General features: G+C 38.4%; 1 protein-coding gene across 4 annotated transcripts in view; it reads left to right on the top strand.

Annotated features, from left to right (window-relative positions):
* Positions 1-13,728, top strand: part of Hmgcl (hydroxymethylglutaryl-CoA lyase) — a 31,018-nt gene extending 17,290 nt beyond the window's left edge. For all 4 annotated transcript variants that reach the window (XM_069822431.1, XM_069822432.1, XM_069822433.1 and 1 more), the window contains exons 2-5: positions 1,693-1,980; positions 4,634-4,846; positions 4,930-5,118; positions 9,266-13,728. In XM_069822431.1, the coding sequence (XP_069678532.1) occupies positions 1,693-1,980; positions 4,634-4,846; positions 4,930-5,118; positions 9,266-9,493 (918 nt within the window). In that variant the 3' untranslated portion in view covers positions 9,494-13,728. The remainder of the gene's footprint in view (positions 1-1,692; positions 1,981-4,633; positions 4,847-4,929; positions 5,119-9,265) is intronic.
* Positions 13,729-16,167: the final 2,439 nt, after the last annotated feature.

Raw genomic sequence — 16,167 nt, 5'->3', positions numbered from 1 at the left:
AAAAAACGGAGTTAAGGAAGAAATTTCATTAAATTGTTACCACATTTTGTTTTATCAATTAATTAAGATGTACTGAATCCACCTCTGTGGAGTAATGGTTAGCATATTCAACTGTGAAACGAGTGGACCTGGTTCAAATCCTGATTGGAACAAGTTACTTCATTGGGTTTTCTTTTTCTTTTTTTTTTCTTTGAAGGAGGAGGAGGAGGGCTCGTAGGCAAACCTTAGGCTTATTGTTCAACCTCCTTATGTTGGAATGATTATTGAAGTCCTTAGGATCTCTCTTCAAGCGCATGATTCACTACATGGTGCCATCGTATTGATTCAACCACAGCATCCAGTTCTGACTGGAGACCGTTTCTCCGCGTGTTTGTGATTTTATTCTGTCTTCTCCTCAGATTGATGGCATCTGTTCGCAATTCATGTGCTTGAATCTGCTGCTTCCTCAACCAGAAGAACATGCTGCTGTCGATTCCACAACTCACCAAGGCGCCATCTGTCCAAGGGAGCTACACTTCGCTGGCCACCCACAGTCCGCTTATTAAAGCCCCTGTGGCTTCGCTGGATATGTGCAGCTCCCATAGACAGATGTCGCCTGTAGTCAGATCTCAGAACCACGTCCGCCATGTCCTCCTGGTCGACCTGTAAACTATTAAGATTGTTAATGGAATGATACTAATGAAGGCGAAATGAGTCCGAGGTCCAACACCAAAAGTTAACCAGCAATCCTGCTTCGAGTGGTTGAGGGAAAACCTCAGAAAAAACCCCAACCAGGTAACTTGTCCCGACCAGAATTTGAACCCGGTCCCACTAATTTCACGGTCAAGAAGGCTAACCATTACTCCATAGCAGTGGACAATTGAGGACCGTTTTTGCAAAACTTGCTAACTGCAAAATTTGCAAAATTGAGATTTTGGTGGATTTGTTAACATAAAGCAGCCTCTACACGATGTTAAAGTTACCTTAGTAAAATTGAATTATTTCTCTTCATTGTGGTGTGTCAAAGTGTGATGGTTGCACCTATAACCTATTTGTCTTCATTCAGTTTTTTGTCTCTCCTGTAAAATTTATTTTTTTTCAGTTAGCAAGTTTTGCAAAAACGGTCCTCAATAGGAGTTTTTTTCCGAAGTTTTCTTCCTCAACCATTTGAAGCAGAATTGCTGGGTAACTTTTGGCGTTGGACCTTCGCCTTCATTAATTTCAGCTCCATCTATCATCTTCAATAGTTTTGGGTCGACCAGGAGATGCAGCAGATGTAATGCCGTGATTCACCTACAGGTGTCATCTGTCTGGAGGAGTTGCATAATTTGTAGCTCCCTCGAACAGATGGCACCATGGTGAATCACGGTATCGACAGTACTGTGATCTTTAGGTCAATATAGGATGCAGAAGGACATAATACGTGAATTGCGAACAGATGCTACTGATCTGAGGAGGCTGCAGAATATCAACAGGGAGACGGAGGAGCGTTTCTGTTCACGTGAACTCTGACAGAACTGGATGCCGTAGCTGAATCGATAAGTTGGCACCAAGCAGTGAATCACGTAATTGCAGGAATGTGATCCTAAGGACTTCAACAATCACCCCACAATAAGGAGGCGAGTGGTGCAAGCCTTCGGGCTTTTCTCCTCCTCAAAAAAAAATAAATAAATAAAGATGTGTTGAACAGTTGATTTATTCTCTTTGTTTCAGACAACGACTATATCAAGACCGTCTTTTCCTAGGAAAGTCCGCATAGTAGAGGTGGGCCCACGCGATGGCTTGCAGAATGAACCGGTCATAGTTCCTACAGAAGTCAAAGTAGAACTAATTAATAAACTTTCCAAGTCAGGGCTGAAATCCATTGAAGTTACAAGTTTTGTTTCGCCAAAATGGGTCCCTCAGATGTCAGACCACACAGAGGTTTTTCGAAGCATCACGCAGTATCCAGATGTGAATTACCCGGTTCTTGTTCCAAATATGAAAGGCCTTGCTGGAGCTGTAAGTATAAAGTAATGATCCTCTCTTAGGGTCGTGTTCATGAACAAGACTGTGGATAAAGACTTCCCAAAGTCGAGTTTCGTAGCAAAGTTATCTTTGTAGAAAGTCCTATTCATAGACAATAGTTCTGAGATTTTGACTTTGGCTTTGGTAAGTTGAGATTTGACATTCTGGTTTTAACGTTGGCAATCATAATCATGGCCTTCTAAACGAATTAAATTAATAGATAGTTGAAATAGAGTAGGCATTGCCAAAAATAGATCCATCTTTTGATTCAGAATCAACGAAACAATTGAGCATCGGTTCACATTACACAATTGTTAGCTATTCTTGCAGCTTTTTATATTAATAATAATTATTTCATTATAAAATAATTCTGAAGACATAGAAGATAAGAAGATGTCACCAGTGACAGACTGTGAAAGATACTTAGTATTATCACAGTCTAATATATATCATACAGTCACGAAGCTTTAGGTGATTTTTTTTGCATTTCTCACTATACAGCGCTCCAAGCGATTAGCCACTGTGAGCACTAGGAACAATAGACTGTGCCAGTACTATTTCGCATTGTCTGTGATGAGGCGATAGTAGCGATCCTAGTGGCTAGCAATTAAAGTTTAATGTCTGTTTGGATGCATATTCCCTATGTATTGAGCATCGTGACTGTATGTACTAGACTGTGGTATTATCCTGCTGACAGTTGGTAGAATTATCTCTGCAAATCTGCAGAAACTATGTACTTTAAAATTACCTGAAATCAATATACAGAAAACAGTATTATGACAATCTTAGTAATTCATAAGCTACCGTGATTGTAAATTAACTGCATATCCTGCTCTATACATGTCCTCTATAGAATGAAATACTAAAAATTAATATTAAGCCATTAATCCTTCCTTACCTGTAGCGTAAAATCGCAATTAAATAAGAAGTTGTGTTATTGGTGGAACAGATAATCCTCTTTGATTATTATTCATCAATGCATGTTGAAACATTACGAGGATATCTAATACGGTCTGTTTATCAAATATGATCTTGATTTTAAACCATTATTCTTATAAAATTCAGTAGAATTTTGTGCATACATAATAGTGTGCCAAGAAATATGAGCAGCTTCAATATGTTCCTGGATGCCCTCAATATTCTCGGCGAATTCAACAATTTCCCAAATATCAGCCATTTTCCTTTATGTCCAAGAACGAAAGTCAAAGTCAAAAGTCTAGATTTTCGGCGACTTCGAAGTAAAGTCATAATTGAAGTTTATTTTCGTCAAAGTGTCGACTGTGAATAGGAAAATCGTAATTTTGTACTTTCCACAGTCAACTTTGGTCCAAAGTCTTGTTTATGAATACGATCCTAAATAGTACTCTAATCAGACTTGAGGTAATGAAGTGTAATATTATTGAATTAGTGACTAGTTTTGGACTCAATCTTATGCTTTCATACGTAAAATACATAAAATGAGAAATTCCTGTGTTTGAGAATCACATTTGTAAACACGCCACTGATACCACCCAAAAGAATGCTTTAAGTGTGTTCCAAAGCAAAATAAAATTGCTAAATACTATTATAGTTTTAGTGATTTTACTTCAGTGATTGAGAATAGTTCTTACAACTGTTGGAAAAAAGTATTATTAACGAAAATATTACTTACCAAAAAAGACAGTAACTTTAATCCATAACACATTAATATTTAGAATCTTACTGTTTTGTGTTATCTATTGCATTTTTATACTGAGTGTACTTCTGATGTAAAGAGCCATCATTATGATGCTTAAAAATATATTGCTAACGCATTAAATTACATATTATACAACCAAATCATTTTTCCGTGCATATTAAGGCAATACAAAACAAGGGTCAAAATTACACCCCTCCCAGTCTTTCCAGGTATGTCACCATATCCAGTCTTCTTAGTGTTAAAATGTAATCCAGAAAATGAAAGTTAATCTTATTTGGGCATATTTAATAAGTGATTTGCTTCATCTATGTCTTTTAAATTATAGTTCAGAAAATAATTATAGCCACCTGCGTGGCTCAGTCGGTTAAGGTGCTTGCCTACTGGTCTGAAGTTGCACTGAGGCGCGGGTTCGATCCCCACTTGGCTGATTACCTGGTTGGGTTCCTTTTCCGTGGTTTTCCCCAATCGTAAGGTGAATGCCAGGTAATCTATAGCGAATCCTCGGAATCATGTCGCCAAATACCATCTTGCTATCACCAATCTCATCGACGCTAAAAAGTCGACCTGGTTGGCAAGTTGGTATAGCGCTGGCCTTCTTTGTCCAAGGATGCGGGTTCGATCCCGGGCCAGGTCGATGGCATTTAAGTGTGCTTAAATGCGACAGGCTCATGTCAGTAGATTTACTGGCATGTAAAAGAACTCCTGCGGGACAAAATTCCGGCACATCCGGCGACGCTGATATAACCTCTGCAGTTGCGAGCGTCGTTAAATAAAACATAACATTAACATCGACGCTAAATAGCCTAGTAGTTGATACAACGTCGTTAAATAACCAACTAAAAAATAATTATAAACAGTAATATCCCTCACAACATGATAAAGAGAGTGGATTGTTACACAAACATTAAACGTATAAAGAGAAAGTATGTGTCATCCTCGTGACACTGAATGTTTGTATTAATTTTACAGCTGGAGGTTGGTGCAAAAGAAATTGCCATCTTTGGAGCCGTGTCTGAAACATTCACCAAGAAGAATATAAATTGTACAGTGGCACAGAGTGATGAGATATTCCGGAAAGTGGCAACAGCAGCTCGTGACAAAGGAATGCGTGTTCGAGGCTACGTTTCGTGTGTCTGCGGCTGCCCTTATGAAGGAGCTGTTGACCCAAGAGCAGTAGCAAAGGTTTGTTGTTGTGTATTCTCTTAACAAGACAACACATTCATAATACTTCATGAAATCTTATTTCAATTCATCGTTGTTTGCAGGCTGCAAATTCACTGTACAGTATGGGTTGCTATGAAATTTCTCTTGGCGACACCATAGGTGTTGGTACTCCAGGATCCATGAGAGCCATGCTCGAAGAAGTAACCAAGTACATACCAGCTGAAAAATTGGCAGTTCACTGTCACGACACATATGGACAAGCATTAGCCAATATTCTTACTGCACTAGAGGTGAGAACTACACTTTTGTAAAAGTTTTTATTTTATTGTTATTATCGCCGCGCTCTCATGGTTAACATTCGGCAGGTCTTTGAGCAGCCTTGTGCATAACATTCGGCAGGTCTTTGAAATTTAATTGCATTATTGTTTTCAATTTCTTATGTCACCGCTCCAATCACTCGCCTCAATTTCAATATTGCAACCAATAAGCTGCTTCCATTATTAAATGACACCTTTTTGTCTAATTCACGTGGACTAAAACCGAGGTTGCAATGTCTTTTGCTGAGAGCGAACATTAACGTATGTGATTAAAAATTATTATTAAAGAGTTAAGAATGTCAAGGTACTCGTATATGAAAGAGTAGTAATAGCCATTTAACAATATAACAAACTAGTGCTTATTCTTATCGAGGAAGTAGACGTGACAACGTGACGCTTAGAGTGAAACCTACAGAGCAACAATCGGTCGGGAGAACTATGTTTTAAAAGCACACCGCACGTTATTGTATGATGCCGACATGTTAACCATGAGAGCGCGGCGATAATACTAGACAGTAAACTTCTTTAGTTGAGAAGCTTTTGTCATCCAAGTTACTCTCAGAAAAACTGAAAGTTAGAATTTGTAAAACAGTTATACAAGGTGAGCCAATGAAATGAGTGATTTTGAAACTTTAATAATTATTTTTGTATGTATGTATTTATTTACACTGCAAGTGGGCAAGCACCCGGTGGCAGTGGTATATACAATATTAACAATACACAATAAAATTTACAATACAATTTTACAACACATATACAATTTTATACACAATACAATAAGAATACACAATACAATTTAACACAATAATAATAAAACATAAAATAAAACACCTAATTTTACAATACAACCTGCATAATTATGTATAGGTCCTACATAAGTTTCAATAGTCTTTCACTTTACTCTCATCTCATTCCCTGTAGTGGCACTATGACGCATTTCACTGACATTTTAGCACGCATTTCACTGACACTCTGTAACACATTTCACTGACACTATAGAACACATTTCATTGACACTATAAATTATCACTGATCGGAACTGTTCACTGCACTGTAAAACCATAACTTCACTGACTCACCTCGCTTCACTGATACAACAGTTCAAATAAGTCAAATAATTGCATTCTTATGCATACTTATAAACAGAACTACATTTAAACTGAACATTTCTAGTCTAAGGCCCTCTTACACGCTATTTTTAAATAATTTACAATTCAAACCAAGGAAGTAAACTCGTCAGGCTAGATAAATACATGTCACCTTAAAAAATTAAATGTTGAATGTCACCTTAATTTTAATTTTCACTTTATACACAACTTTTTTAATTATTCTTGAATCTCCTTAAGGAAGGACAGCCCTCAAAGACCGCTGCAGGTAGGTCATTCCAATCATTTATAGTTCTATTTAAAAATGAGAATTTACCTACATCCGTTTTCTGTTTCCTATTGTGCTGATTACTTTGAAACGAAACTTTCACTTTACATTTAAAGTATACATAATAGCATTTACTTGTACCTCATGAAATTCTTATTTTCTGAACACTTCTGTACATCCCACAGGTGGAACCCATTTCGTTGCACACATTCTTCAAGTCTAAGTTGTATGTTTTCCATTACACGACGAAACATGTCCACAGGAATTTCAGCAACTTCATGGCGAATTTTTTCTTTGAGTTCTTCAATGTTCTGTGGAGGTGAATTTTTGAAGATCATATTTTTCAGGTATCCCCATAAGAAAAAAATCGCATGCTGTCAGGTCTGGAGATCTCGCAGGCCAAGAAAATATGTCTCCATATCTTGAGACAATGTGGTTTGGAAATAAATGTCTGATTGCATCCATGGAGCGTCTAGCTGTATGACTGGTTGCACCATGCTGTTCAAACCACGTGTCTCTATTGATGAGAGGATTATTAGCAATTTGTGGAGACAAAAATTCTTTAATCATTCGAACATATCACTGTGATGTTACAGTAACAGATGTTCCATTATCGTCCTCAAAGAAATAAGGACCGATGATTCCAAATGACGCTATTGCACACCAAACTGTGACTTTGACCCTGTGTACTGGTTCCTCATGCATTTCATAAGGGTTAGTTGGTGACCAGTATCGAAAGTTTTGTTTATTGACATATCCAGAGAGATGAAAATGAGCTTCATCACTCATCAGTGTATTGCGGACCATGTCTTCGTTAACATTTAGATCCAAGAATTGTTGGCAAAAAGTCATGCGGTTCACTTTATCAGCACCTTCTAATAACTGCTGTTGTGCAGCAATGAAACTCTCATTATTATTTTTGTAATATGCCTTAATAGCAAAAGCACGTTATTCACCTGTTCAAATGCTGTTGAATGAAGAATAGATTGTTGCATGTAACAATTAAAATATCCGACAACAGCCGAAAAGATACGAATCTGAAAATCGTCCGTTTCATTGGCTCACCTAGTATTACCAGTTGTTCTGTATGGTTGTGAAACTTGGACTCTCACTTTGAGAGAGGAACAGAGGTTAAGGGTGTTTGAGAATAGGGTGCTTAGAAAAAATATTTGGGACTAAGAGGGATGAAGTTAACAGGAGAATGAAGAAAGTTACACAACGCAGAACTGCACACATAATTAGGAACATTAAATTCAGACGTTTGAGATGGGCAAGGCATGTAGCACGTATGGGTGAATCCAGAAATGCATATAGAATGTTAGTTGGAAGACCTGAGGGAAAAAGATCTTTGGGGAGGCCGAGACGTAGATGGGAGGATAATATTAAAATGGATTTAAGGGAGATGGGATATGATTAGGGACCAGATTTTTTGTAATTACATATTATATTCCTTTCAACCTAACTGTATATAAATAACAAATCTTTGCGAATCTTGTAATTACCATTAATATATTAAAATTTGATACTACATATTTTTACATATTTACCCCACATTACATATTATGGTTTGGTATTACATAAATCTACATATTTAGGGGTTTTTATTCATTTTTACTTCTTTTAAAGGAAAAAGAAAACTTCTGCTGGGGAAGTTTACAATTTGAAATACACAGATTTAAAAAGCCTTTTTACCTACCCGAGGAAGGATATATTTCGGGACGAAACATAACATCTTAGTTCCAGGAAGTAAAAGAGGCACTCACCCCTTACCGCCCACTGTAAATATGAGTGAACAAAAGGCAACCTTTCTCATACAACTACCTTGTATTGTAAAAATCAAGAAGAGAATAATCTCATACACATAAGCGGACGACATAGTAGTAGGGGTCTCAAGACCTTACAAAGTTACAAGAAACAATAAACATCGTGATAAAATGGTGCAATAAAAACAAATTTGATATAAATGTGGACAAGACAGAAATGATGATACTCAGAAACGGCGGAAGAGCACCAGAAACAGTAGAAATCGTCATGAAGGACAGAAAATTAAAAATTTGTGCCACACTACAAATATCTAGGCTTAACAATTCACACCAGCGCAGATATTGATATTAAATATTTTCATGATTTTACATATTTTGGTACATATTCAGCTTATTTTTCTTAAATAAATATGTACATACTTCACACCTTGATATTACATAAAAATCCGGTCCCTAGATATGATTGTAGAGACTGGATTAATCTTCTTAGGATAGGGATTGATTGTGGGCTTATATGAGGACAGCAGTGAATTTCCGAGTTCTCTAAAAGCTATTTGTAAGTAAGTAATGTCTTTTTATGGTAGTGTTAAATCCCTATCTCCTATCCCAGAAAACACACAGTATGTGTGAATACCTACCTGTACTAATGTGTTGCTAGCAACATAATATTGTGATGGTGAAGAATGGAAACCTCCTATGTCAAATTTTCCTATTTGTGGGTTGTGATACCAAACAATTCATAAAATATTCACGGATCGGATGCAGTGATTTCCTGTGTCATATCACACTTCCAAAATTATTAATTTTTTAAAAGAATTTAATTATAATTAATTTTATTGATATATGTGCATGTTTAGAAAATGTTTTTTTGCTCTCCTGAAAACTAACGATTTTTGACATAGGAGGTTTCCATTCTTCACCATCAAGTTATAATGTTAATAAATGTGAATGCTCTGTCATGGCTGCTTCTTTTTTTTCTCCAGTTTGGCATTTCTGTTGTGGATTCCTCTGTCGCTGGCCTGGGCGGCTGTCCTTACGCGAAGGGAGCATCCGGTAACGTAGCGACTGAAGACGTAGTGTACATGTTGAATGGCATGGGCATTGAGACAGGTATTGACTTAGAACAAATTATAGAAGCCGGTGAATACATCTGCAACATTTTAAATAGACCGTCGGCATCGAAAGTAAGCCGTGCACTCAGCAAGCTGTGATCTACATTAGACTGATGATACTCTGCAATACATATCAGAAACAGGGACGTTTTAACAAATGAACGCGGAAATTCCTGCCAGGTGTAATTGTGTGCATGTACTGTATGGATCGTCCAGTTCAAAAGTGCGACAACTCAAAAATTATACAAATCTGGCTTTCAGGTAGTAGCTCCCTGTAAAGCAGGTTTGAATAATTTCAAGGAAAAAACTGTTCCGGGCCGGGTATCGATCCTGGGACCCTTCGCTTAGCGCGCGAACGCTCTACCGACTGAGCTACTGGGGTAGCTAAGGTCGCGTGCTAAGCGAAGGGTTCCGGGATTGATACCCGGCCCCGGAACAATTTTTCCTTGAAATTATTCAACTCAGAAATTGCCATTTTTTAGTTATTTATACTACTGAAAGCACCTTTCGGAGCTCTTTCCGATTCAATATTGAGATAAGTCATATTTACAATCAAAAAGAAAAAAAAAAAAAACGAAATGAACTGCTTTAGAAGTAATTATAACTATGGACTTTACTAATTCATTATTAGTACATTTCGAAATGTATTAATAATGAACTGGAAGATTGTGATATGCTCGTCCTGAATACTGACTCATTTCTAATTGTCGTGGTTATGAACCAGAACTCTGTTCCTTTCTAGGTGATTTATTTGAAACTTTCAACTGAAGATATCTCAAAACTTGTTTTTTTGAGTTGTCGCAGACAATCGGTATATGTTTGTATGTGTGTACGAGATGTGTCGGTAAAGAACCCAATAACTTATTATATTTGTTGAAGATATTGTATACATAAAAAGTTTGCAAATGTCCCCAAATGAGATTTATACTGCATGTTTTGTTTTTGAAAAGACTATACTCAAATACTATACTATGCCTGTAGTGTACAACTATATATTTTATTAAAAAAAAAATGAAAGCTATTCAAAATTAATGTTAGACTAAAAAAATTAAAGCTGGTAGGCCTCTATCATATATTTACAGCACAAAAAAAAATCGTTTCACTGGTAAAAAGGATCTATGGGAAATAACGCATTTTTTCGACTAAGTTTCTTGCAGAAATTTCAAAATACCGTAACTCCGTAATTATGAATGTGATTCCAAAATACTGTAACTCCGTAATTATGAATGTGATTCCATACAATTCTTGTTCCAATTAACCTCAAGAATCACTTCCATAAACTGGGGAAGAACTTGAATGACCTGTATAACATCTGAATCCGTGTTTCGGTTGCATGTGTTTTCATTAAAACTTTTCATTATGGCCATACCTGTTAATCCACCAACGTATGACCACTCGCCACCCACTAATAAATTTTGTTAAGTAGAGGGTGGAGTGGAACCAGTCTGCATAGGAATTCTACAGGATGTCTGGGATGAGCACTACCAATAAGAAAGTTTTATAACTCAATGTCCAACAAATTTGTCCAATGATGTTTGCTGCCAAGTACAGAGGAACTCACTAAGATTTTACGATGATCAATAAATCTCCACATGTGCTATTTAGACTACACAAATGAATGTATCAACGCGGAAATGTCAGCAAAATGAATGGAATAGCAGTGTCGCTAACATAAAACTTACCCCTGCGGTGGCTGAGTGATCAGACCTCTGGCCTGTCACGCAAGTGGCTTGGGTTCGAGTCCCAGTCAGAATGAAAATTTTATAGTGACACTTGTGGCGGACAAGGTCGCAATTGGGGTTTTTCTCGAGGTTCTCCTCACATTAGGCATTTACATCATTCCATCACCATTTGTCCATTTCGTCATCATTCCATAGCATTCTCTGATTTCCAGCTGGAGATGCACGGAGGGGGCTGGCTTAGGGACTAGGGGGGGTTGTCCACTAACCCAAGAGTTGGAACTTAAAACTGAGACGATTCTTCCGACGCCGGGGTGGAATCCGGTGTGGCTTAGTGGATAAAGCGTCAGCACGTAGAGCTGAAAACCCGGGTTCAAATCCCGGCGCCGGAGAGAATTTTTCTCCGTTCCATTACTCTTTCATCGTATGATGATGCAGAACATTTGCATGGAAATATCATATGTACTTCGGTACATTATAATAATATACTACTAGGTTCAAAAAGTTCCCGGAATTTTACTACCATTTTTCGTATTAATATATAACAAGGGATATTATACATTTGTTTTGTTGGTAACATTCATGATGTCATTTCCTTAAAGTTTGCTGATAATGGCAATTATTGGTTTTGAGTTGTAGGCAATTGTTTATCATAGTGTTTTGTTTGTTCGTCGCATTTTGTAATTATGTCCACAGAGCAAAGTACAAACATCAAGTTCTGTGTTTTGCTGGGGACATGATCAGTATGGCTGATGAAGATGGTGATTTCTTAAACAAAATGAAACTGGTGCTACTTGTACGACCCAGTCCCTAAACGACAGTCATCTGAGTGGAAATCGAAAACATCTCCTCGGAAGCAAAAATTTCCTAGGGACACTTCCAAAGGCAAAGTTATTTTAAATGTTATGTTTTATTTAACGACGCTCGCAACTGCAGAGGTTATATCAGCATCGCCGGATGTGCCGGAATTTTGTCCCGCAGGAGTTCTTTCACATGCCAGTAAATCTACTGACATGAGCCTGTCGCATTTAAGCACACTTAAAGCAAAGTTATGTTGGAAGTTTTCTTCGACTCTCAGGGTCTCATGCACCATGAGTTCATTCCAGAAGGTCGTACTGGAACGAAAGAATTGTACGTAGAAACCCTCCGTCGCCTCTGGGACGCAGTGAGAAGGAAACGTCCAGAAAAGTGGGTAGAAAACAACTGGTTCCTTATGCATGACAATGCACCTGCTCATCGCGCAATTATTGTAAAGAATTTTCTTGCCAGGCACAACATAATTGCTTTGGATCACCCACCATACTCTCCTAATCTCTCACCACCTGATTACTTTCTGTTTCCCCGTCTGAAAAGTCATCTGAAAGGACGGAGATTCAATGCTGAAGAGGTTATCGCAAACCCGACGAGAGCACTAAGACGGGTTTCACAAAATGGCTTCCAGGCCTGCTTCCAGGAACTCTACACGCGTTGGCAAAAGTGTGTTGTTGCGGAAGGCAACTATTTTGAAGGGAATGCTGTAGAATAGTGTTTAAGGTACGTTGTTTCTATGATGCTAGCAAATTCCGGGAACTTTTTGAACCTAGTATGTATATTCATCTGTAGTGTTCATCCCAGACATGGTGTTTACATAATTCCTTTTTTTCTTTCCCAGTTTTTCTGCAGATTTGTAAATGTAAATTTGTGAATTGTAATAATCTTTACTGATTCAAAGTGGACTGACATTGAATCTTAAATATAAATGGCTGTGTTATCTGATTGTCTTCAAAGTAATCGTCCAATGAGCTTCTGCAAACTTATAAAAATTCATAAATAACTGTAGAAGCTAGGGTCCATTTTAATTCTGCACGTTTAACAATCCCAGTATGTTAAATTTTCAAAATACTGTACACTGTACACTGCTATGGAACAGTCCCACTTAAGGTAGGCGCTCACTACCGGAATGGATTCGTTCTGCACGTTCGGATTTTTATTCTTTGCATTATTTTAAATGGAGCAACGTCCACTTGGCCGTATCGCCTCTATCCGTGTGACCGGATTCCATCCAGAATTCTTGTCAGAGAATTCTAAATGGATTTCCTTATGGGTCAAGATCGAAATAAAGAATGTCATGAAAATACGAGGCCTGTCTAAAAAGTATCCGACCTTTAGCCAGAAAAAATATTTCAAATACCTGACGGGGTTGGGACCCTAATCCCCTTCAAAGTAGGCCCCTTGTGCTTGCACACACTTAGCCCACCGATCCCTCCACTGCCGGAGACACCTATGGAAGTCTTCTTTTGGAATGATGTTCAGCTCCGTCGTCGCGTTCCGCATTATCTCTTCTCTACTCTCAAAACGGGATCCTTTCAGTGGTGTCTTCAATTTTGGAAACAACCAGAAGTTGCAAGGAGCCAAGTCTGGAGCGTAGGAAGGTTGGCGAACGGTTGTAATTCCATGTTTGGCCAAGGAAGTGTGGATCAATTGGGATGAATGTGCGAGGTCGTTGTCGTGATGCAAGTGCCAGTTGTTCGCTGTCCACATGTCTGGTCTTTTGCGCCGAACTGCATCACGAAGTCGCCAGAGAACATCGTGATAGTACTCCTTTGTCACCGTTTGTCCTTCCGGTGCGTATTCGTGATGCACAATTCCACGGACATCAAAGAAAACAGTCAGCATCACCTTGATGCTTCGCACCTGCCATGCTTTCTTCGGCCTTGGAGACTCGGGATGCTTCCATTGCGACGACTGTCTTTTTGTTTCTGGGTCGTACCCGTACACCCATGACTCATCTCCAGTTATCACGGTGTTCAGAAACCCAGGATCAGTGTAGGCGGTGTCCAGAAGGTCCTGTGCAACGTCACGATGGAGGTCTTTTTGTTCCGGGGACAACAACTTGGGCACGAATTTCGCAGCCACTCAGTTCATGTTCAAATCATCACGCAAAATTGCATGTGCAGAATCTTTACTCACTCCAACCTCTTCGGCAATCTCCCGCACGGTCAAACGACGATCTGCCATCACCAAATTTCGCACCCTCTCAACAACAGCTGCACTCCGAGCAGTTTGGGGCCTGCCAGAACGCTGCTCACTCTCCGCTGATGTGCGGCCATCTTTGAATCGGTTGAACCACTCCTTAATTTGTGTTACACCCATCGCATCTTCCCCAAACACCTGCTGAATCTTACGAATTGTTTGACTTTGAGAATCACCGAGCTTTTGACAAAATTTGATGCAGTATCTTTGCTCAATTCATTCAGTCATCTTGCGAGAAAACTAAATCCGACAAACACTTAGAACAGCACCTTACTTGGCGACCACCAGCCAGTGACTGGCACAAGCGAATGCGGTGAAAAAATTCAAGCATGCACATTACGGTTCCTCCTTCCTCCATGCACAGTGGCGCCGCCTTAGAATCACTACTTCGCTCGGGAAAATTAAAGGTCGGATACTTTTTAGACAGACCTCGTATATCGATTGCAAGGCCTCCAATCGCGATAATATAGACATTATAAATGAAATGGATGACGCGAAACTTATTTTGTTAGTCCAACAGTATGAAGAGCTTAACAGTTTGTCAAATTATAATTACTGTAGCAATGTAATATGCAAAAAGAACATGTGGGATGAGATTGAGGAAATATTAAATCAATCAGGTATGTTCTCCATAGTTTAAGTTACCAGAGCTATTCATTTTATTTCCAGGTTCAGTTCAGAACACTACAATGAAATGATGCGCTCTAGCGGTAAATTATAACATTATTTGATGATTAATTCGGAAAAGTGGACAAGTGCGCGATACTATAATAAAAATCCGAATGTGCCGAAAGATTTTTTTTTTTTAAGTATATGAACGCTTAACTTAACTCTACAGTTAAAGAATATAGCTTGATGAAGGAAATTTTCAGTAATAAAAAAGAATTGTGATCATTAGATTAGATTAGAATAAATTGGAAAGGCTAGGTCTGAGTTAGCCTTCAGAGTACTACGTCCATTTCCGAACTGTTACATTGTCCCCGAACTATTTCCAGTCCCATTCCAGTCTTCTCAATGAAGGCAACTAGTTGTCTGATTGGGATTTCATGGAAGTTACTTGATTTGGCAAATATCAGCTGCAAGATAAAGAATAAATAGACTGATGTGAGGAACAGATGCTCACCAGAACTGATAAATTCAGAGCTTCAAATTGTTATAAATTTTCACATGCCCTGCAAAGAATTTTTTTAATGTATTAAAAAACGACAGTAAATTGCTAAAGTTAAATCAGTTTCAAAATATGAAAGTGTCGTTAAAAATTAGATACTAAAGACACACAAATGTGAGTGTGTGTACTATGGTTGTATGTATAATCCTTTAATATGCCATTTTTTTTAAATTAAGAAAGCATGATTCACTAAAAAAAGTCGATAAAATTTTCCTTTTTTATTTTGAAACGTTGGCAACACATATCACATACTCTGTTGGTTATGTTTCATATAGCTTTTGTGGACTGTTAAAAATAATGGACACAGTAACATAAGAGATCTTTTCAAGTACTACCACAGTCTACTGGGTGTTCATTTCAAAGTGTGTCATGACGTCACTGTTGTTGGGTCACCGATTTGAAGCGAGTTTCAGTTTATATGTTAGAGAAGTTGCCTATTATTTAAGGCATTCTTCAATCTGAACTTGAGAACGTGTACGGTATAACTTGAACGTCGTAGCAACAGATGGCGGTCTGTACGGTCTGTGTGCTACCATAACCTCTTTCGAACTGTGTTTTGCGCCGGCAAGTCGTACGCAGGGTATTTGTTATCATCGGTTGCGTACGGTAACATTCCACAACACAAATCAAATGCTCCGTATCCATGTTGACCGTCGAAGTTAATGTCAACAAATACATAAGCAATCGTCTTAACCCTCTCCCCATATCCCGACAGTACGTATTTCCAAACAGTTCACATTCCTGCCACTACCGGCGTTACCGTACGTATCGGCACGTACTCTTCAGAATGAACGCCGTACTTGCTAGCCAACTTCTCTGCCTCTTAGATTATACACCTGAGCTGCGGAAGTGTAGGAAGATTGAATTCTCTAGGCTCATCAGCTAGCCACATGACGGCATACAGCGAGCCAAGA

This window comes from Periplaneta americana, chromosome 3 (assembly GCF_040183065.1).
Source record: "Periplaneta americana isolate PAMFEO1 chromosome 3, P.americana_PAMFEO1_priV1, whole genome shotgun sequence".
NCBI classification, from domain to species: Eukaryota; Metazoa; Arthropoda; class Insecta; order Blattodea; family Blattidae; genus Periplaneta; species Periplaneta americana.
The sequence above is the reverse complement of the archived record's forward strand: the minus strand, read 5'-3'. Positions and strand labels throughout refer to the sequence as shown.